Genomic DNA, 22,696 nt, shown 5'->3' with positions numbered 1-22,696 from the left:
GTGCAGATCCCCACACACAGCCTAAAGAGCAGGGTCCAGGCTGAACTCGCAGCTCACACACAGGAGGGTTGCTGATTTAAGCTACATGCACCCAATCCAGGACCTGAGTCCTGCACCACAACACGACACAGCAGAGATCCTTGCACAAGAGAGGATTAAACCCAACCTGCACAGGCAAACACTGCAGTGCCCAGGCACAGACAGGCCGTCCAGGCTCTCCTCCAAAACCACATGAGCTGCTTGTCTGCCCTCCAGATATTTCCTCCCAGACAGAGAGGTTCATTGTAGCCAAATGCAAGAGGAACCAGGTGTTGCAAGGCACTTTTTTTCTCCTCTTGATGATGGAGCACCTCGTGCATGGAGATGACCCATTCAACTCCCATGGCTGTTCCAGGGTGGGTGAAATGAGGCTCCCAAGACTCCACACAGTAAAACAAGATCGTTGTGATGTTTACTGAGCCTGTGGAGGCCAATTAAAATTCTCGGGAGAAGGTAAATGACTTCAACCTGGCTTAGCGCAGGGGAGGGAGGGTGTTGCACCAGAGGTGTTTGGCCTGTGACAGCCCCGAACACGGCGTACAAAGGGAATTGGCAGAGTGAGTCAGGGCCAGGAAAGGACTTTGGGTTGTGAGAAGCATTTCAAAACGAATTGGAAACCTCACAAGCAGCCAACAAGGTGAACGGAGTGCAGGGGGGGAAACAAGGGGAGCGCTGCGAGGCGATGGAGGGACACATCGCAGCGTGGCCCCGCCGGGGCAGGGGATCACTGCCGAGGGAGGATCTCTGCCCGTGTCCCCCATCCCGGGCCGGACCCGCCGTTCCCGGGTCCCGCTGCCCCCACCCGGGACCACCCCGGGCCCGCACCGACCGCGGCCCCACAGCGCCCTCGGGCGGCCGCTCGGCAGCGCTGCAGCGCCCGGCCCCGCCGAGCCCCCCGCGCACCCCACGAGCTGCGGTAAAAGGATGAGCTCTCGAGGAGCGTTTTGCCGCAAAGCCACAAAAAACCAACCAAACAAACACCCACGAACAAACCGACCACCAAAGCTCGTGCTAGGAGCGGTATTCCCGTGTTTTTATTTGTGTTCACTTGTCCAACAGCAATTAGCACCGGTATGTCATTAAAGCCTCTCGCAGGGAGCCCATGGGGTGGTTATCGCTGCTCTGCCCTCAGCTTTGGGTCTCATAGGTCTGAGCTGATGGGCTGGTGTCCCAGAGAGCCTCTGCCCCACTCCTGTCTCCGTCGCCGCTGGCCAAGGCTGTAGGTGTGAGCTGCTGTTTGCAGCTGGGTACGTTTGGATTTAAGGCCAGAGAGAGTTTACAGCTGTAGTTTAAGCATCACCCTCAGTTGAGGACTCGTGCCACAGAGATAACCCAGCAGTAGTGGCCACAAGAAGGGATTTGGCTAGTCCTGTTGTACCTGTGAGACACACTTCAGGCATTGAGGTGAGTTCAGCCCATGGACCAAGTTCTGGGGAGCTGCCACCCTTCCCTGTCATGACCCAGGCTGTGTCACAGCTGTTTCCACAGTAAGGCAGCCCAAACCCACTGCAGGACTGGGAACATGGCCAGTAAGGAATGCACTGGCACAGGAATTGTGATGTTGGTTTTAGTTCCTGTGCTCTTCCTGCCCAATAAGATGGACAGAGGTCTAAGGGGAAAAGTATTGCTTACCCCACTAGAAGGTCACAGGGTTGTCCTGGACAACACTTTCCAGACCCCAACAGTATTCATGCCACACACAGTGCAACAATTCCTCTGGTCCAAGGAAGACCCAGCTCTGTTTTGTCCTTGCCAGATGCTTCAACACTGGCCCCTTTAGTTTTCCTAAGGGCTACCCCGGCTCCTGGTTGGAAGTGAAGAAGGCAAGTGTGGTAGACAACTACTGACTGGTAGTTAGACAAAAATATCCCTGTGCTTTGGGCTTTTCCACTGAAGTGTGATCCCAGCCCACCCACCCCTGGGTAATATTCAGGCCCAGGTCCCCCAAGACACCGTTTCAGAAATCTGCAATAGTTTAATCAAACTGTACTAAGGCCATTGTTACTTTCATGATTGCAAATATTCCTTGCTCTCAAAAGCACAGATATCTTCATTAACACTCAAGGACAGGGTTAAGCTTCCCCCTTCCCATGGTCAGGCAGAGTGGCTGGAGCGACCAACAGCCTCCCAGCACCGACAGCCACAGCCAGAAAAGCTGACCCTGGATGGCTGAGCAGGCAGCAGGGACAACTGCCAAGAGCTGAGTGACAGCTCAGATGTACCACAGAGTTTTTGCCAAGGCTCATCTCACACAGTCACTGACAGCAAGGAGAGGCAAAGTAACAGGGCTGTGAGCTGGAATGACTGGAGTGCAAGGTCATGGCACAGAACTGGGGCTTTAAAAGTCACCACTGTACTCTCCAAAACATGCAAAGGCTGGAGCAACCCTGGGCAGGCTCCAGGTACCCTGGGAAGAGACATCACTGAGGTGACAGCACCCAGAATTGATTTGCAGTGTAGTCCAGTTACATCAAGTGGCAATAAAACCATAAGTGGCTCCAGCACAACTGCCCCATTCAGTGAGACAAACAGTGGATTTTAAAAAGATCACTAAATCCCATCCCTGCTACCTACACAAACCTCATTTGTTTTAAAGGCTCCCATTAAAGTGCCTTTTATCCCTAGCAATAGGCAGTTCTAAATTGCAAATAACTTCTCAGATCAGTCAGCAACCACCTTCATTCCTGCTGGCCCACCAGAGAGAGGGGCTGTGGCAAAGGCCGGCCCTTGGGGTCAAGGGTTCTTGGACACTGTGTTGAGAGTCTGGATGAGGTCTCCCGTTCCTGGCGCGGGAGTGCTGTGCAGCAATACTGTCCTGTGGCTTTGCTGTGGTTGTGCAGGGTCTCCACTGAGCTGTCCAGGACGACTTCAGCTTCCAGAGACCTCTGGGGATCCGAAGCAGGCCTCGCCTCCAGCACGGGTGTGTCCCGGTGGGAAGCGTGGCGGGGCCGGTGGCTCAGGATTCGGCGTCATCCTGGCTCAGCGTGTCAGCGTCGTGTAGGAGCGGAGTGGTCTCAGAGGAGGGGGGTGGTTTGCTCTGCCTGGCGGGGGGACGTGGGCTGCTCTCGGCGGCGGTTCCCTGCAGGGGAGGGACAGAGGTTACGGCGTGCATGCGCCGGTGGCACCGCGCTCACACCCGACAGCGCGTGCCACCGCACCCCCAAGTGGGCCACACCCACCCCAAGCCTCTGGAATTTTCCTGGGGGCACACAACCCTTTTCTGAAGGCTTCTTAAATTGAAGGGGTTTGTACCTCCTCCCCCAACAAAACAAAGTCATTTCCATTCCTGCCCACCAGCATCGCTAACACACCCCACCAAGCACCCAGCCTGAAGAGGTGTGCCGAGGAGCTACAGGACAAAGTCAGTGTGCTGTGGGAGGATGATGAAGGATCTTCTCAGGGACAGAATGGCTTGAGGACCCCCAGACACCACCTGCAGTACACACGGACAGCACTCGTTCCCAGTATAATGGTAGGTGCAGCCTCTGGAGAAGGCGAAGGGTGGAAGCTGGTGCTTCCTGACACCAAGAGGAGGGTTCCTCCTCACCTAAAGGCTTACACCTACAGAACAGGTTCACCACCCTCAAAACTGAGGAGGAGTCAGAAACACCTTCACGCAGATCACGTGGGCCCCTGACTATAAATCATACAAGAACCCCAGGGGGAAGCAGGAATTGACAGAATTGGGTCACTCGCTGCTGGTGGGGACAGAGACACCACCTGCCCACCTAACTCATCATCTAGAGGTGTTTGCTGCTCATGGGGGACTGGGGTGTTGTGGAGGGACTGTGAGGCTTATCTAACCCTTTGACTATTGCCCACTGCTGCTTCTGCGTGAGCACCACTGATACCACCAGGACCACCTGGAAACTATTTGGGCATGGTGTTATTTGACTTGATGATCTTGGAGGTCTTTTCAACCTTTACTGAGTCTATGATTCTAAAAGTGACTACAGACCTCATGTAGAGGAGGCTACAGTCAGGGCAAAACCGGTGGTTAATATTCAAGGATCACCTCCTCCAAGTTCAAGAACCTAATAAGCATCCAAAGCCAGGAAAAAATACCAGCAGGCCTACACGGATGAACCAAGAGCTCCTGGCCAAACACAAATGCAGAAAGGAAGCATATGGAAGGTGGAAGCAGGGACAGGTAACCTGGCAGGAATATAGGAGCACTCTCCCAGCATGCAGGGATGAAGATAGGAAAGCCAAAGCCCAGCTGGAATTGAATCTGGCCAAGGATGTCAGAGACAAGCAAGGCTTTTATAAGTACCCAGGTGACAAAAGAAAGAGTAAGGAACATGCAGACCTGTTCCTGAATGAGGCAGGGGACCCCAGAAACCAGAGGAAAGTCTGGAGCAAGGAAGACACACCCTTGGTGGAAGAGGATGAGGTCAGAGAATACTTAAGTAATCTAGACATACACAAATCTATGGAGCCTGATGGGATTAGCAGGCTAATATCACAACAAGACCACTGCCCATTATCCTGGTAATGGGGAAAGGGGCCCAAAGACTGAAGGGAAGCAAATGTCTCTTCTATCTTGAAGAAAATCAAGAAGGAAGACCTCAGGAGCTACAGGCCACTCAGCCTCCCTTGGGAAGGTGATGGAGCAGCTAATCCTAGGAACCATATCCAGGCATATGAAGGACAAAGAAAGTCATCAGGAGTAGTCACCATGGATTCACCTAGGGGAAATTGTGCTTGACCAACTTGGTAAATGTCTGGGATGAAATGACTGGTTTGGTAGATGAGGGGAGAGCAATGGATATCATCTACCTGGACTTCAGGCTTTTGACACTGTCTCCCATAAAAACCTTATAGGGAAGCTGATGAAGTATGGGCTGGATGAGCAGTGAGGTAGACTGAAAACTGGCTGACAGTAAGGCCCAGAGGGTTATGAGGTAGTTGGAGGCCAGTAACCATCAGTGTACACCAGGGGTCAATACTGGGTCCAGTCCTGTGTAACATCTTTATTAACGATCTACAAAAACTGGGAGAGTGACTGATACACCAAAAGGGATCTCAGTAGGCTGAGAAATGGACTGGAAGGACCCTCATGAGGTTCAACACTCGGGCAAGAACAACCCCCTGCACCAGTACACAACAAGGGTCACCCAGCTCTGAAGCAGTTTGGCAGAAAAGGACCCGAGAGTCTCAGGGGACACCAAGCTGAACATGAATGAGCAGCGTGCTCGTGTAGCAAAGGCAGCCAACTGTATCCTGGGCTGCATTGGGAGTGTTGCCAGCAGGTCATGGATGTGATCCTTCCCCTCTGCTCATCATAGGGGAGGCCATACATGGACTACTGTGTTCAATTCTGGGATTCCCAGGCTAAGAGAGATGGAGCTGCTGGAAGGAGTCCAGCAAACGACCACTAAAGTGATTATAAGACTGGACTGTCTCTTATGTGAGCAAAGGTCAAGAGAACTGGGACTGTTCAGCCTCAAGAATAGAAGGTTCAGGGGGATTTTACCACTGTGTACAAGGATCTGAAGGGAGTGTGCAAATACAGAGCCAGGCTCTTCTTGGTCATGTCCAGGAACAGGACAAGAGCCAAGTGGCATGTAAACACAGGATATTCCATATGAACATTAAGAAATACTTTTTTCCTTTTCTTTTTCTGTGAAACTATAACAATGAAGATATTAAGAGACATCTGGACATGGTCCTGAGCAACCAGCTTTAGATGACCCTGCTTGGTCGAGATGCTGAACTAGATGACCTCCAGAGGTCCCTTCCAACCTCAACGATTCAGTGATTTTGTGATCCTGTAATACAAACCCAGATATTTTATACATGACAAATTCCCTCTTGAAAGCCTCTCTGTTGAGGCTCCCTGCATGCAGGGGAAGGGTGACACCCACCAGTTGACTGTTACCCCCACGAGTTTTTACCCCATTCAAAAACTTACCTCTGGATCTCAGACACTTGGAAGTGGGGGGAAATAGGCATAGGAAAGATTGGTGGAAACACCAACCTTACTTTCCCCCCTGATCCCTGCTGGTATTAGGGCCACAGATCAGGTACACCAGGAGAAACAATAAGAGTATGTGCTTGCAACGTGGTTAAGTGTGAGTATTAAGACATCTAAATTGGCCTGAATAAAGCCATGAGACAACGTTGTTCCATCAAAGCTTGCCAGGAGGGCATGTCTGGTAGATGTGGACAGTAAACGTTTAATTTGATTGGTTTTAAGCAAAGTTTAATCAAATCAGGATGAGAGAAAAGCATGTTACCTTGACTGGGTACCCACCTACAGTCTGGCTTCCTGCAACACCATCCCCTTAACTGGAGGCAGCTTTATGGCAGAGGTGGCCTGGCTGGCCTTATTACTGTCTGAGTTCTTTTTATTGCTACTCCAAAATAGAAAGCATTTTTCCTAGAAGACAATCAGTCTTGTTTATGGTGCACTTGGACACAAATTTCATGAGGGTTCCAATTTTCAGAGGAGATTTGAAAATCACTGTTGAACTAGAATCTAGTTATTAATGAAGATTTCAAAATTTATATTAAACTAAGTCCTATTTAAGATTTTGGTCAGTGTCAAGCCAGTTTTAAAATGGTCTGTTTGCCTTTTAAACGAGTCACCACACAGGCTTCTAGGCCACAATGGCAAAGGAGAGATACAACGTCTGGGTGTGTTTTACACCTGTATAGAGTTACGCATTTTTAGAGCTTTGCGTCCAACAGATGCATTTCAAACTGGCTCCACTATAAACTAGACTAAGATTTAAGTGTCTCACAGTACCACATCTGCACTGGGTTCAGAGCACACTGCTCCCTCCAGAAGCCAGAGGCACACAAGACACTTCAGGGAGGAGCTGGGTTCAGGGAGACCTTCACGCTGGCAGACACGTGAAGGTGCGGACAATGTCCCCCGCTCAGGGTCCCCTCTGACACAGCCTGTGACTTCAAGAGGCAGAACTGTGCATGATTAAGCAATCAGCGCCAGATCAAAAACACTTCAATCAAATGAGGAACACACCTTGGCTGCAAATCGCTGTCTTCCAGTTTACGAGCTCTTATCTACTCAATTAGGTGGAGACATTCATGTGTTGTTGTACAGCTTTCTTGGGAATTTAAAAGGTTATTGGAGGTCTTTAATCACTTTCCAGGTAGTCAGGCACTTTCTGCAGTTGACTTTCAGTTCTAACACTTCATGACAGTTTTGGTTGAGCATAGAAACACAGCTGGCTAATGCCTGGATTTGTGGCATTGCACGAGCAGATATTCAGTCGGCTTGAATGAGTTTAAAAATCCAGCTTTTCTCCCTGACCCTTTCTGGCATGGTTAAATCTCTTTGATACCGGGAATTAAGACTTGCACAAAGCAGGGTGAGGAAATGCCAGTTCAGGGCTACGTAAGGTGTTAGAAACAGCTGCCCAGCCCTTTCTCAGACCCCCTGAAATGCAGCAGAGCGTCTGCCTGCCACCGACCACTCACGTGTGCTGAAGTGGAGCCGTTCATCCCAGGGCCATCCTGGGAGCACAACAAGGGTTTGACGATGAGCACTGGGCTCCATGCTGGGCCCTAGCAATGCTCCCACCCTGCAGGGAAGTTGTGTGGAGGAAAAAGGGGATTTGGGATCATGTGTTTAAGTCACTTAAGTAATTGTAGGCTTGGTTAAAATCCAATTACGTGATACTCCGAGAACTCCAGGGGTATTTAAGGTGGGTTTGCATTAGAGTTTCAGTAAGGGCAGTAACAGGAGGCTGAGCAAAGGAAGCCCCTCACACAGGCCTCTTCTTAGTCTGCTCTTATCCCAAGCATTGCCTTTTATCACCACAAGTAGCTCTTCACCTCTGTAGCTTTAGAGCCAGCCTAAGCCATCTGATTGTAGTGCAAAACTAAACCAGCTTACTTTGATACAGGTTAGGGTAGGGAGCTAGATCTCTACTTCAAGAGCTAAAGCTTGTAGAGAGCTTAGTGTTATCAGATCACTGTCATGGAGCCGGAGCCACAGATCTCCACTGAGTGTTTTAGCTCTTTTATATTCTGTCCTGACAGCTCCTCAGCCTCACCCCCACTGCCTGCCCCATCACAGGCCAACTGCTGCCCAGCTGCCAGATCCTGGCAGGCTTCAAAGGTCTGCACTTCTCTGTAAGCCCCAATCCACAAAGACTCTGAGGGTTTCACTTCCAGAGCTATTTGGAGCACTTTGCACAGCAACCAAGTACATTTCAGTGGAAAACAGAATCTGAGCTGGCCTGAGAAGCAGCCACAGTGGCTGCATCCCCTCTGCAATAACACAGCAACTGCATTTCATCTGTGAACAAGCTGTGCTCAAGTAGCTCCATCCTCTGGAGAAGCCTCTGCTCTAAATGGAAAACTGTTGTGACCCTGCAGAGATGCAGATCTGTGCAGTGGCACAGACCTGCTGCTGCCTTCTACAGAGGCTGGGTTGATAAACTAGGCTTGTTTCTTCATCAGCTGGCTGAGCTGAGAAGTACCTCCTTCATGAAGCCGCTTTCATCACCACTGTGCCCCAAGAAAGCCACAAATGCTTTATGTTATGTATTTGCAGCCCAATTTCTGGGTGGCTGAGGAAGTCCTGCTGCTATCTGCTGGCACCTGGCACCATTAGGAGATTGTTGGTGGCATCAGCCAATGTTTCCTCAGGAACATTAGATTGTCAGCCCAATCTACATCATCTGATTAAGTCTGATTTGACTAACAGCGTTTCCTACTAGACATCTGCAGATTCTTACCTTATTCGTTACCATAAGCACAGCTGCTGAGATAATGAGTGGGACACTCAGTCCAAGGAAGATATACTGCAGGTATTCCAGCAGAGACGGGAACAGCACCAGGTTGGTGTAAAACTGGTTTAGGACTGAGCCGTCGATGGATCCGCTCTGCTCAAAAAAGCAGAGCTGTCAGTGGCATTTCCCTCCCACCCAGGGCTGACACAGACCAGCTAAACAATTCCTCTCCCACCCCCTCCCAGCCTAAATTAGGGAATTTATGCAAGATTCAGTCAGGCTAGAAGCTTTTACTAAATAGCTGGAGTCAGCCGGACATGCACACAGCTGGGGGCTACACTCCCTGGCCCACATTAGTACAGGGATGCTGGCAGCTCTGTCCAAGGCCCTATTTAACCCCACATCTAGGGCAGAGCCAGAGATTTACCAAGTATAGTGCAGGGTTTGTTCAGCTCAGAGGGATTAATGACATAGCCAAGTATTGAAAAGCCTTCTGTTGGTGCCTAATTAGTCTGGCTGGCTTTAATCTTTATCCAAAGTGGAGTTTCCCCAGCACTGGGTGATGGGGAAGCAGGAGAAGCTCTGCAGAATCAGGTCGAGGAAGGCAGCTCACCTCTGCAAACCACAGCAGCGGCAGGACCACCGGCTTAATCTTCCCTGTTTGACTGGGGGGGGGAGGAGAATTAAAAACAGAAACACAGTTAGATTTATGGTTGATCAAGCCACAATTAGTGCCATAATTCTTCCTAAGGGGATGGGTCTGATAGACTGACAGTGGCCAGGAAACCAGTGTAAGGAGGTGGCAATCCCTGCTGCTTCAATGAGCTGCTCCCACCATGGGGGATCAGGTCCAAGCTGGTCTTTTCATGCAAGAGCAGAGCTTATGCTTTGATTTGGGATGAACTGCCTGAGGACAGCACTAAGTGCCATCCCAAACCTGGGCTCCAGGGACATGAAACTCAGTGAAGCAGAATGCTGAAGTTCATGTCTCAGTCACCTGGGTGGTACCATGGGGTGGTGCAGCCGAGTTGGCAGCGTGGGGACTGTCTGCAGGTATGTGCACCTCAGCCAAAGCAGCAAGAGCACACTCTCACTCTTGTGGATATTGAGCATCTGGCACCACACAATTTGGTTACAGAAACCTCCTGTTTGCTTTCCTAGAGCTGGAAGTGTCTTTCTGGACACAGGCTCCACTGTTAACCCTGCAGTGTTTGGCCTCTCCATGTTGGAGGTAACACCTGAGAGGCAGCACAGCACAAGTGAACAGCTCCTACTTTACCAGGAGAAGCAGTCTATCCATGAGCTGTCTGGTCAGGAACAGGAATACTGTCAGAGCTGAGCAAACAGGCAGCCACACCTGCACTGCTAAAGGATGGCAGCTGGTGGTCACTGGAATGGCTGACATTTCAGCAGGAGCCAGCTGGCTCTGGCAGTCAGGACAACTGGTCATGGTAAAGCTGCTTCATCTTTGGAGAGAGTAAACTCTGCAGTGGCTCAGCAGCACTCCCTGCTCAGGGAAGGGAGATGGACACTTCTAGAAGGTGACTACTTACAGTATACCAGACACTTGCTTTATGTACAGGTTCAGCTGGAGCTTGATAGAGCAATTCATGGGGATGCCCGTCATCTGCACAGGAAGACACCAACCAGTTAATCAATAACCTCTAAGTGACTTTGTAGGAACCAACAGATCCTGTCCAGCAATACCCCAAGACCATGAAAACATCACACTTCAAAGCTGGGTCTTGTTGGCACCCATTAAGGCAGTGGTTTCTCATGACTCTGCAGTTTTGCAACACATTTTTACAAGCAAAGAATTTTTGTTGGACTGTCCCTGTTTTACTCAGCAGACTGCAGCTAGATAAGAACTTATTTAACTTTACTTTTATCAGTAGATGTTTGATACTGTAATAAACTTAATTAGATTTTCATAACTGCGATAAGAAAAGCAGTCAGAACCCAGTGTGCAGATAAGACACACAGTTTACCTTGCCTCAAGAGGGAAATTGGCTTTTAGCTTGAGCAAACATCACCAAACATCTGGAAAAACTGACCATACACAACAGAGGCTGTGGGTGGAAAATCCCAAAGTCCCCTCCCTATCAGCAGCTGGGACAACAACGCCTCAGGATGCCTCAACTCATGCCCCCTGAAGTGGTGACTTCACCCTTACACTGTGGATGTGTGGGGAGTGTGACACAGCAGCAGACCAGGGCGAAAGCAGCCATTTCGATGAGCAGGTTGAGAGACTGGAAGAAGCTAGACCAAAAATTGGTGGTGCCAGCTTGAGCCACAGCATGATCTGCAGCCTTTGGCAGCCAGTTTCTAGTGGCAATACGTGTTTACAGATTTGGGGCATAGCTGGGCTGCTGCCAGATACACCTCCTGGTGTTATAGACCTGAGTCAGTAGAAAGAACTTGACTGCACTTATCAAAACAATTACGCTTATAATTAGTCCTGTAATTCCCCAGAAGCCAGGCTAATTACTTAGTTAGTTTATGGCTTTGACATTTTTATCTGCACATGTCCTCACCAGTCTTTGCACTATGGAACCTGCTCAAATCAATGCCATGAGACCAGAGTGTGGCCACCACTCAGCTGATGGCAGGCTCCCTCCCCTGTCTGGGCTGGCCCCTGGGGAGACAAGAGGACCCCAGTGGGTTCACTCACCGGGTGCACATCCAGGAAAAGTGCATGCTGGTCCTTGCTGGGGTTCAGGCCCACGACGGCGTTCACCAGGGAGGGGTCGGCGTTGTAGAAGTGAGGGTGGGAAATGAACATTGGTGCATCTAGATGAGATCAAAGGCACCTTAAGATCCTCCACACCCACCTGGAACACTTTGTTGAGGTTTCTAAGCCTTTGCACTACCTGTTCTGAGCAGGCTTTTATCCCTTTCTCCTCCCGACCAGAAGGCTCCTTCCCTTCCCACAGGTTATCCCGTTGCCCTAAGAGGATTAAAATCAGCCCCCCTTTCCTACCATGCACTGCTCAATGCTGTGGTAACTCACTGTTCCCAGATGCAGGTCAGGACACTAAGTTTGGATTCTCGCTCCTGGGTGACCCACACTTAGTATTCAAAGTCAACATTTAATTTGGCAGTTACATGAGCTGCCTCTTCCTCACTCCCCTGTCTGCTCCCTCCTCAGCTCCCACTGTATCCTTGGGCATCCCCACAAACACCACGCTGTCCTAGGGCCAGGGACCAAAGGAACTTTGGGCACAAGGGTTTGCCTTCCTTCCCTCCTTGCTGAGGTGCCTGTGGAGTGCATGCAGAGCCCAACAGCACCTTTCAGCACTCCGGCAGACACCAGAGCTGGTTTTCCAGACAGTCAAGCTTGTATTGTCTCAAATTTAATATCAGTACGGCAGGGACAGATGGGAGAAAAGGACTTACTGAGCCTACAGGTGCTGACGTTCAGGATGCCAGACTGCATGCAGGGGCAGAAGCCCTCGTTGGGTGGATAGTCTGTGCCATTGGCAAAGAGGGTTTTCGGCGCCACGAAGCGATAGGTGGGAACACCCTTGAACTTCCCGGACTGCTCGTACACCAGTGTCAGGGATCTGGGTTTCGGTGGAGAAGGATCAGAATTAGCCAGCATGATCCCAGCCCAGAATTGGGTTCTTATCTTGGCTGGATAAGATGCAGTTGCAATGTAACTTAGACTTTGAGATCAAGATAAACCTCAGAGCAGTGCTTGGGATGGGGAATGAATATTTAAGCTTTTTGCTTCCCATGTTTTAAGCACAGATAAAGGGCTGGTCAGGACTAGCTATGGAGAGAAACCACAGGCTTGTAAATCTGTTTGCTGTATCCAGGTGAGATTTGTTTAAAAGGCATGTAGTAATCCCCAGGGCAGCTCTCCAAGAGATAATACCCACTTTATGCAAGCCTTGGCTCTGAGGTGCTCCATTACAAGGGATGGACACTGCATAAATCTCTTCTGAAGCCCAACTCTAGCCATTGTCAGGGGAGTGGAAAATTTTACCACGTGACACAGCAAGATTTTTTTTTCTTGCTACAATAGGCTATTGATGTTACACTGCAGTATTGCTACCAGCTGGCCAAGATCGATGCAAGTTTCCAGGACAAAAGTTTGCTCCCTTCACACTTGAGTGAGGCTTGCAGGGATCACAGAATAGGTAAGGGGTCACAGAAGGGACCCATGACAGCCTGGGCCTGCCAAGGGGATGCTCATGCCTACAGATGCCTTCTGACACCAGGACCAAGGATTCAGGGCATGTCGAGTACTTACACTCATGCCTCTGGGCTCTGCTCACCTTCCAGCAGGGAGGCAGAAGCTGCTATAGCACATCACCAGGGTAAAACCTTGCCTACCTTGCAGGGATAACCAGGTAGGTTATCCCTGATGCACCTCAGCATCAGGGATAACCAGGTAGGTTATCCCTGATGCACCTCAGTATCAATCAGCTGCACAGGAGATAAGCCCTGCCTGTCCTGCAGCAAGGCAGATACACTTTTAGTCTATCAACTGAGGTTTGTGACTCTGGATGAACACAGAGGCTGAGGTAGAAGTTTGGGGAGAAGACACAGACTGCCCAGTGAAGAGGCTGAGCCACTTCCCCCACAGCTCTGCCTGGCAGGACCCTCCTATGCTAACAGGAAACCAAGTTTGGTGTCCTCCACTTCGCTGGAAGCATGCTCTGTTCTAGAGATTTCTGTAGTTTTACAGAAATAGGTATGTGTATTTAAACTTTGGTTACAGGTAAACTTCCCTCTAAGTTCCTAGCTCCAGGTCACTTCAGTGTTTGCTGATGTCCCTTGTGCAGAGGAATTCCTGTACTACTGCTTGGCTCAGCTGCCTTTGTTTGTTCACTGAAGAGGTCATTGTTCCCTATTCAGCATGAGTACTTGCTTGTTTTGCAGTGCTATCTACAGAGCCAGAGTTAACATTAGCCTCCCCAAGCTGAGCACAGGGTTTTTGTGCCTGCTTGCCCTCCTTCCAGCCTCAGGTATACACACACGGGGTGGTTCTGCAGGGTACTTTAGTCCCTGTGTGATCAGCTAAGGTGAGGGTGTCTTATACAGGACAGGCAAGCAGTGCATCACCCAGGCAGGAAAAAAAAAAAAGAAAAAAAAAAACAACTAAGAGAGACGTGAAATAGTGCCACAAGTTCCCCTCTGACATAATTTCTACAAGGGTTTAGTCAGCTAAAAAAGTTCTGCAAACAGTTAGAGCTGCATTTCCTCCTGACAACCCCTACTTCTCCCTCTCGTTGCCCACATCTTATCTAGACTGGTTATTTTCTACTGATTCAACGCGGGCAAGTTGGACTCCTCCAGTGATCTGGGAGGTATTTATGGACACCACAAGATGCTGATAATCAGAAAACTGCGCTGTTTGCTAAGCTCAGATACTGCAACCCCGAACCGCAGCTGAACTTTAACTACAGAGACGAGTCCTGAGGCCTCTGCGTCACTGCACAGGTACTCTGTGTGCACAGGATGAGTGCAGCGTGTCCTGACACCTGCACAGGGATGGGCTGGCAGCTGAGGCCTCACCTGCAGGCATCAGGGCTGTAGAACTCCAGCGAGGTTGGGGGCATGAACGGTGGCCACATCTCCCCCGACGTCCCATTGATCATGTTGCACTCACTGCTCCGCCAGTAGTTCACCTGTGGGACAGGTGGAGGGAGAAGAGCTCAGAAGGGTGAGCTTGCTGGAGTTGGCTTCCACCCCTGCATGGGACATCCACCACCCTGCACTCCTTCCACAGCAGCTCAAGAGCGCAACACCAAAGAACGTCAAAGATCCTTCCCATCTTAAAGGTCTTTTCCAACCTCAGTGATTCCATCAGTCAAACATCTGCCCAATTAATGGAGAAAAGATCCACCACCCGTCATGTTTGATGTGTAGATTCAGTTGATTGTAGTTAGGAGTGATATTCCGCGAGGGAAGAATAAAGTGTCCCTTTAACAAAGGTATTTAAATACTTTAAACACAGGCCACAGGGCCCTGAGACTTCAACCATTAGAGGCAACCAGCTCCAACAGCATTTCAAGGGAGTCCAAGTGACACCCATGAGAAGCTGAATTTAATGCTTCCTGACAAGCCCCTTGCCACATGCCTGCCTCCTGGTAACTTCCTAAACAGAAGTTGTAGCAGTTTAAGTCCTGTAGAAACTTGTCTTCAAACCTATGACCCAGAGACAAGAGCACCCAGAACTTTCAGTTTATCTTAGTTTATCTCAGGCATTGCCCCTGTATTAAAGGTTTGCCACCTGGTACTTACCTTCTTTAGCCCATTCCATGAATCCACCATGTGAACTTGACTGATGTTCTTCATGCCCGTGTTCACTGTGAACAATCCTGAATTGGAGTTGTTAAACTGCAGAGAGAAGAAGACTTTTTAATCCACTACACACAGCAGGACTGCAACACATTACTGACTCTGTGTGCTTCACCGGCTCTAGGGGTGCTTCACATACTGCCAGCTAATTAACTTCTACTTATTTCAGTTAAGTGCCTGAGCTACCCCCAAGACCACTACTGCTGTGATTTTAGCATTCCCAACCAACACTTTACTCACCTCTATAAACAAGCCAAACTTCCCCTTGAAAGGAATCAGACCAGGAACGAGTGTATTTATTGTGTCTATAAGAGGGTCTTCGTACCCCCACATGATCTCCCCCACCGTCCGGTTCATGAACGCCTCCTGTTTCATGCCAGCCAGGGCTCCACTCAGTAAAAGCTTCACAAAATCTGGCAGTTTTTCCATCATTACAGCTGCTCCCTGGAAAAGAAAACAAATCTCTGCAGTGAGAGCCCCATCTTTACCCAACAAGCATAATCTTTGGTGCTCAGCAAGATCCTTCTGCTGCTCCCATCTACAGCCCCACAGAAATCCATTGGACAGAGGTTCTTCATTTATTCCCAGTTTGGGAAGAAAGCAGTTGAGGGTTCACAGGCTTCATTTCCCCACAGGATGCTCAGGGGAGGTTTCATACTTAATCCCAGCTGCTTTGCCAGCCCCTCTGGTTTTGGAACATGCACACACTGGTTTTGGAAGAGTAAGCGCAACACAACAACTAACAATCAGAAAGAAAATTGCATTTTATTAGTTTTACACCTCTTGATGAGCCTTAAGCCCTACAAGAAAGTAACCTTTGATTTAGCATTAGGCTTCACCACCCTCCCCGCAAGCTCAGAAGTTGGAACCCATCCAGGGAGGAAGCACTTACCATCATCAAAATGTTTGGCACAACGACATAGTCTTCTTCAGTGCCATTGGACATGTCTGGCTGGAAGAAAAGGTTACGGTACTCCAGGAAGGAAACAGTGTCATTGTCATGGAACGTGATGTTTGTTTTATACCTGTACTCCCTGCAAAGAGATGAAAGAAGTCATGGGAACCTTCCCACAGGTAGAGCCCCCGCAGCCCCTTTGGAGCAAGGATGGGCTGCACCGGCCTGGGCTTGTGGAGGAGACCGAACCTCAGGGAGAAACCACAGGGCAGAGTGCCAGGGAAGAGGCACCACCCCAATCAGGGTTAGGGTCTAGCAGGAGGGATGGAAGTCCAGGTGCAAGGCATCCCTGAGAGACTGGATTCTTGCAGACACAAGGTGTTCTTTCCCAACTCAAGACCCAGCTCACAAGAAGTTTGAGACAAAAGCGTAAATCTCCTCTGTCACTTTGCTTACAGCCGTCGAAAAGCCCAGCCCCATCAAAGAGGTGCCCAGATATGCAGAGCCATGCCAAACTACACACTAAAACCAACCTGCAAACAGGAGACTACCAGCCAAGATGCCACAGGACCCACCAGTAAGCCCACACTGATTTGCTCCCAAGCTCCCTGACAGCTTCCAGGTTCAGGGCAGCACAGCATTGTGGCCCTCCTGCTCCTCAGGGCTGCAGGCCATCCAACTCCTGCATGCTGCCCAGTGCTCTTGGACTTTACCCCACGCCACAGGGGCAGTCCAATCTCATGGAGGCTGCTATACCCTCCCATAGCATGAGGTTGTCCCCAACACCATGAGCCTGTCACAGCTCCTGAAAGAACTGAAGCTCAACTCACCAGCAAAAACAAAGTTCTTTACTGTGGAGCCTCTATTTTACGGCCCACATTAGGGAAGGGCACTAATCTTGCTCAGCGGGAACACAAGGACACTAATAAGCTTTGCCCCTTTGTTTATTCTTATTTACAATAAGTGAAGCTTTTTCCCCAAGCCAAGTGACTGATTGGATCATAACATACAGAACCCACATGGTATGACTTGGCAAGTCCAGATGAAACAAGGGCATATACGTACTGCCAGGTTTCCCCCCAGCACTGCTCAGCTTTGGATTAACCAGTAATCTTTCCACATGAGCTTGCTTAGCCTGCTGACTTAACCTTGCCACATTAGAGTAGGCACTAAGGTGTCAAATATGACTACTGATGGGTAAATTCACACTCTCAACTCAGCATCAACCATCACTTCATGTTTCAGGTGCAGAGAAGCATCTGGGACTTCAGCCACCATCCTCAGCCACGGCAAATAGGTCTGACCAAGTTTTAGTGGTCCGTTCTGGTTCTCATGACCAGAACGCTCATGTTAAGCAGATTCTGGGTCTCATATTAGATAAGGACCCATGAAGTTTGATATTGAGGTGACTCCAGCTCCAGAGCTGGACTCTTAAATGCACAGTGAAGATGAAACGAGTACACTCTGAAGATGAGGGTCACTCACCACCACACCAACAACCCTCATGCCTATGTCTGGACCTTATCAGCCCAGGTCTGGCTGTCCAGCAGGCCCCAGCACAGGACTGAGCTCTACAACATAGTGAAGAAGAGGTCAGTTTTACCACCCGAGTGGCCAGGGGTCCTACTGGTGGCTTTAGCAAGATCAGAGCAATTAGAGCACATTTGGGTCACTTTAAAACCCTGTGCCACTGGACTCACACCAAGTATGCAGCGCCATGCCCTCCTGCCAGAGGAGTCAGCCAGCAGCTGAGTTGGACCACAAGTGGTCCCTGACCTGTACACGTAGGGTCCACGCTGGGTCAGCACCGGCTTCGCTCCCTGGAGGACTTGCTTGGGGTTCAGCACTTCGAAGAAGTGCACAGACAAGTAGAAAGGAACAGGAACGACTTTCCACATGTTGAAAGAGATGCTGCTGGGGTCAATCCTGACGTTCTGTAAGGGGAGGGGGAAAAAAAAAAAAAAGAGAAAAAAGAAGTGAAAAAAGGAGTAAGGAGAGACAACTTTTGGGCTCCGTGGCTGCAGATGAGCATATCCACCCTCAGCTCCACGTAAGGCCCAGCTGAAGGCAACAGTTCCTGCAGAGGCTCTCTGGAGGATCCAGGTGGGCAGACTGAAACTGAACTAATCTAAACTGAGAACTTTTACATATGCAGAAACATCAAGTTTATGCTACAGGATGCCTGTTGGCTTATTTATTCAGGCTCCATTTTATAGATCCTACCCACAGGATTTGAGAGTTCTTTTGATGTGCTGGAGACTCACTCTGCACTAGACAAACCAGCACTGAATATTCACACCTCTGCATGTTTCATTTACTTGGCAGAACAACCTTGCCCCAAAGGCCTTCGGTGTGGGTTTGGCAGCTCCACACAGCCAGGAGGCAAGGGCTGGGAGAAGTGACAGCTATCCTCACAACTGTTTGGGTACCAGCAGGAAGAGCCCATTAGATTCCCAGAAGATGGAGAATTGGGATGGCAACTGAGCTGTGTCCTAACAGCACAGGACACCTCTGATTCCTCTCAGCTGCCATCCTGCATTGACTCAGAGTTGATCATGAAGCAGGCCAAAGACAACACACAATTGTGTTTGCACATCATTGTCCTGTTTGCTGTGAAATGACTGCAGGAGCTCAAAGACAACTTAAGCCCTCCTCAGCTCAGGAGCTGGCATCTGCATACACCTGCCTCCACTCCCTCCTTGCCTTCGGGGTAGGGGGGGCTGCATTAGGGGCAACAGCCTGTTCCTTCTTGAACATGTACTTTGGGTGCGTTCCACCATAATCTTTTCTTCTGCAGGCACAAATCCTTGCCCTGGTTAGGTAAGTCAGTCAGCTTATGGAAGTGGGGTTGATCCACTAACTGCTGAAGGCATGTGGGCTTATCACAGTGCAGCTTTATCACAGTGCAGCTCAGCAACCCCTCAACAGCTCTCCTGCTCTGGAGCAACTTGATCTGACTGGGCACATATTTGTTGGCACAGGGGACTGAGACAGAAGGCTGCCAGAGACCTCCCCACAACACCCCATCTTTCTTTAGTCATTTCATGACAAGGCTGGGCTACCCACAAGCAGCAGGGCTCTGCAAGCCCCTCATCCAAGCCCTACCCCCAAGCAGACACCTCCACAGTGCAGTGTAATCCACCTAACCCAGCAAATCCTTCCCACCTCCACTTCCATGCCCACATGCTGCTGGACAGGGGCCTCCATCCTGCTAGCCTGAAGGATTTCAGGGCAAAGAAGCAATGATAGGACAATTTTTTATTTACTCTGCTTTACAATCCTGATTCCCAAGTGTCCAGCCAAGTATGATCAGGAGTATCTGGTTTCCTTTACTTTTTTGTTCTGTCTTGCACTCCCTGAATCACCTGTTGCATATGTTATTTATTTATGTAATATGTACCCAGTCAGCATCCAGGACCTTTGAGCATCTCAGCTCAAGGCTGCCTGTCCCAGCCCCCTCCCATCTGGGCACAGCAGCTCAAGGTGCTCCATAGGTGCTGCTAAGTAATATCCACTGACAGGGTAGCCTTGGAATTAAGCTACTTGTAGGTCAAAACAAACATGGTCATATGCCTGAAATAAAAATAGAATACTTGTCAACTTAGATAAAATAGAGTATTTGTCAACTTAGATGGGTTATAAAGTGTCACTGAGATGTTTGATCCCTTCCAATCAGGATGATCCTTGTTCCTGAGGAACTGAAGGGAACTGGTTACTGCCCATTGGCTCCAGGAAGGACCAGAAGAGCAGCAGCTCTACCCAAATCCTGCTTCTCCAGGAGGGAGGCTTCAGCCACCCTGATCAGCAAAACAGAGAGTCAAGGTTTCCCCTGCAGACCGAGAGGAGCAATCACACTGGGCGTCGGTCAGACCTCACCCTGCACCTCCTCTCACCACCCTCCTCCTCACCCTGCTAGAACAGTGAGGACAGGGCTGTCAGCCTTCAGCCAGGACAGCACCAGAGCTCCCAGGTGCAGCAGCAACGGCTGGCAGAGGGATGAGCTGGTGCAGCCTCACTGTGTTCAGGTTCATACCTTGTAGGTAAGTCTGTGGCATTCCAGATGCTTCCAGAGAAGCAATATCCCCAGGGTTTGCATGGCCAACACCGCAGGCAGCCCAATTCAGATTCAGTTTCTGCAGTTGGAGCAGGAGACAGGCTCCAAGTTCCCTGTTTCTACTGTGTCTTCTACAGATTTTACCCAAAGATATCCTTGAAACTACCACCTCTTTGTAACCAAGCGCTTTTCCATCAGGAATCACCATCCTGACAGAGCTCAAGAAGCCAGCATGGGCAAACAAGCCTTCACCTGCCCAAGACCAGCCCTTTAAGCTTCCCTCACCCAGACTACTCTGAAGACCAACCCAAGAGTTTCAGTGAGCCCCTGGATACTTCTCACCACCCATCATCACTCAGTTATGAGGCTAAATGTGAAATGGAAAAAGTAAGAGCTCAGGGCCATTTTGGGTCATTTTGAAGATGTGGAGACCAGTGCTTGAGATGAAGGGAGAAGAAACAAGAGTTGGTCTTTTCCTCATCTTCTGTTCTCATTGCAAATTATTAGGATTTAGCTAATTAGGTTGAAAGAATCAGGATTAGCTAAAAAGAGGGCAGAAAGGTTTTTTGGGGGAAAAAAAAAAGAAAAAGAAAAAAGTAATTTCTGTTCTGCAGGGGCCATCCAGCCTTTTATTTGCAGGTACCAGCTCCTGATGTCCATGAAACTGAACAAAGATTTTTATACCGTGTAATCCACAGGACTGCCTGGCTCTGCCCAGACAGCAGCACTTCCAGGGGATATGTTTAAGTAGGTCATTTTCGGCAGAGACTTTGCATCACATGCAATGACAGCCATTGGCTGTTTGTTCACCTCTTTCATCAGAAGCCCATTTTCAGGGGCTGACCTGGGTAGGTGGAAGCTTGGAGAAAGGCCCAGGCAAGGAGCACATCTGCTTTGGACAGCGAGAAAACGGTTTGGCTAAATATGCTCCACATTACAGCAGGATAACTGGGGTCCTGGCAGCAGGGACAGGAGTGTTGGTTCACAAGAAGTGCAGCAGTTACTGAACAGACCAACAACTCCATCCACAGACCCACACTGTGGGGGACAAACCCTCTTCAGCCCCAGGACCTCTCTTGGGGATAAGACAGGTCTTCTGAGAAGCAACTCTTTAGGTTTTCAGCCTAGGGGAGAGGACTCAGAGGCTGCTCAGGGCTCCTTCCATGTGCTACTGTACATCATTTATCCTGTTTCCACTCGTGAAAGCATCACACCAGAGTACACTGAGACTGACAGTCTGCCCATCTACTCATGAAAGGAACAACTGGTGCTGCAGATAGAGACAGGAGGGATGGGAGGAAGGGCTGGTGCCCAGGGCGATGCTCAGCCCAGCACTGGGTGCCCAGCCAATTCCAGGGATGTAAAGAGCCCTCGTTAATCAAGGGTGGGAACATGCTCATTCCGGGCACGTTTGCCGTCGCCAGGAGTGAAATATCCCAGGGGTGGAATATCCCAAGCACGGATTTGCTTAGAGTAAGATCCTGAGGCTGCTCGGGACTGCTGCTGCGATACTGTCACCTCCAGGGCTCGGTTGCCTCACGCTCTCGGGACCGCACTGCATAAAGGAAACGTGCCCACACACCAGCCCGCACCCCACCGGCTCCAACACACCACGCTCCGCACCAGCTCCGACCCTGCATCCCGCACCGCCACCGACACACCCTGCTCCGCACCAGCACCGACCCTGCATCCCGCACCAGCACCGAAGCTGCCCAAGGCTCCTTCCGAGTGCTACTGCACATCATTTATCCCGTTTCCACTTGCGAAAGCATCACCCCTGCATCCCGCACCGTCTCCAACACACCCCCTGCTCCGCACCGTCACCGACCCTGCACCATCCCGCACCGACACCGAGCCCCCGCACCACGCACCAGTTCCAGCACACCCCGCTCCGCACCGCCACCGACCCTGCATCCCGCACCTCTCACCGCACGCGGACCAGCCCCACACCGATGCCCTGGCCACGCACCGGCTCCAACACACACAGCCCGCTCCGCACCCCCGCATCCCGCCGCGCCCCTCCCGAGCCCCCCGGCCCTGCTGACCTTGATGACCTGCTCCCTGATGATGAGGGGCCCCACGATCAGCAGGCAGCCCCCCAGGAGGGCGCAGGCCGCCCCGGCCAGCCCCAGTCCCACCGAGAGCCTGCGCCGGGTGGCGGCCATGGCGAGGGGGAGGTGGGAGTGGAAGCGGAGCTGAACCAGGAGCGGGTCCCGCCGCCGCGGCCCCTTTATGGCCCCGCGGCCCGGCCCGGCCCGGCCCGGCGGAGGGGGCGGGGACAGCCGGGAGGGGGCGGGGCCCAGCGGGGAAGGGGCGGTGTCAGTCGTGCCAGGCCACGCCCCCTCGCTCCGGCGGCGGGACGGGAGCAGAACCCGGGGATGGTGGCGTCATGAACACGTGTGTGAGCACGGAAAAATAGGAAAATAGGTAAAATAGAGAGGGATATACAATATGTACGTAGATAAAATATCGTCCAATCATAGAATCGAACAGTGGTTTGGGTTGGAAGGGACCTTGAAGATCACCTCATTCCACCCACCCTGCCATGGGTAGGGACACCTTCCACTAGGTCAGCTCAGAGATTCATGCAACCTGGCCTTGAACACTTCCAGGGATGGGGCAGCCACAGCTTCTCTGAACAGCCTGTTCCAATGCCTCACCACACTCACAATAAAGACTTTTTCCTAATATCTG

General features: G+C 50.6%; 1 protein-coding gene across 2 annotated transcripts; it reads right to left on the bottom strand.

Moving 5' to 3' along the window:
* Positions 1-1,051: 1,051 nt before the first annotated feature.
* SCARB1 (scavenger receptor class B member 1) lies at positions 1,052-22,225 on the bottom strand. 2 transcript variants are annotated; one of them, XM_027651992.1, is made up of 12 exons: positions 22,048-22,223; positions 17,725-17,882; positions 15,946-16,087; positions 15,294-15,497; positions 14,997-15,092; positions 14,268-14,380; positions 12,141-12,307; positions 11,416-11,534; positions 10,298-10,371; positions 9,358-9,409; positions 8,751-8,897; positions 1,052-3,118 (listed from the first exon to the last, which is right to left on the bottom strand). In XM_027651992.1, exons 1-12 carry the CDS (start codon positions 22,165-22,167, stop codon positions 2,996-2,998), a joined length of 1,515 nt encoding a protein of 504 aa, XP_027507793.1. In that variant the 5' UTR covers positions 22,168-22,223; the 3' UTR covers positions 1,052-2,995. The 2 variants fall into 2 exon arrangements, with proteins under 2 accessions (XP_027507793.1, XP_027507792.1); XM_027651991.1 differs by lacking the exon at positions 1,052-3,118 and adding an exon at positions 6,296-6,421 and having other exon boundaries at positions 22,048-22,225.
* Between the last annotated feature and the right edge of the window lie 471 nt (positions 22,226-22,696).

The sequence above is a fragment of the Corapipo altera genome, unplaced genomic scaffold, assembly GCF_003945725.1.
Source record: "Corapipo altera isolate COAL_440 unplaced genomic scaffold, ASM394572v1 67, whole genome shotgun sequence".
Taxonomy (NCBI): domain Eukaryota; kingdom Metazoa; phylum Chordata; class Aves; order Passeriformes; family Pipridae; genus Corapipo; species Corapipo altera.
Note: the sequence above shows the minus strand (reverse complement) of the source record. Positions and strands in the feature narration are given on the sequence as shown.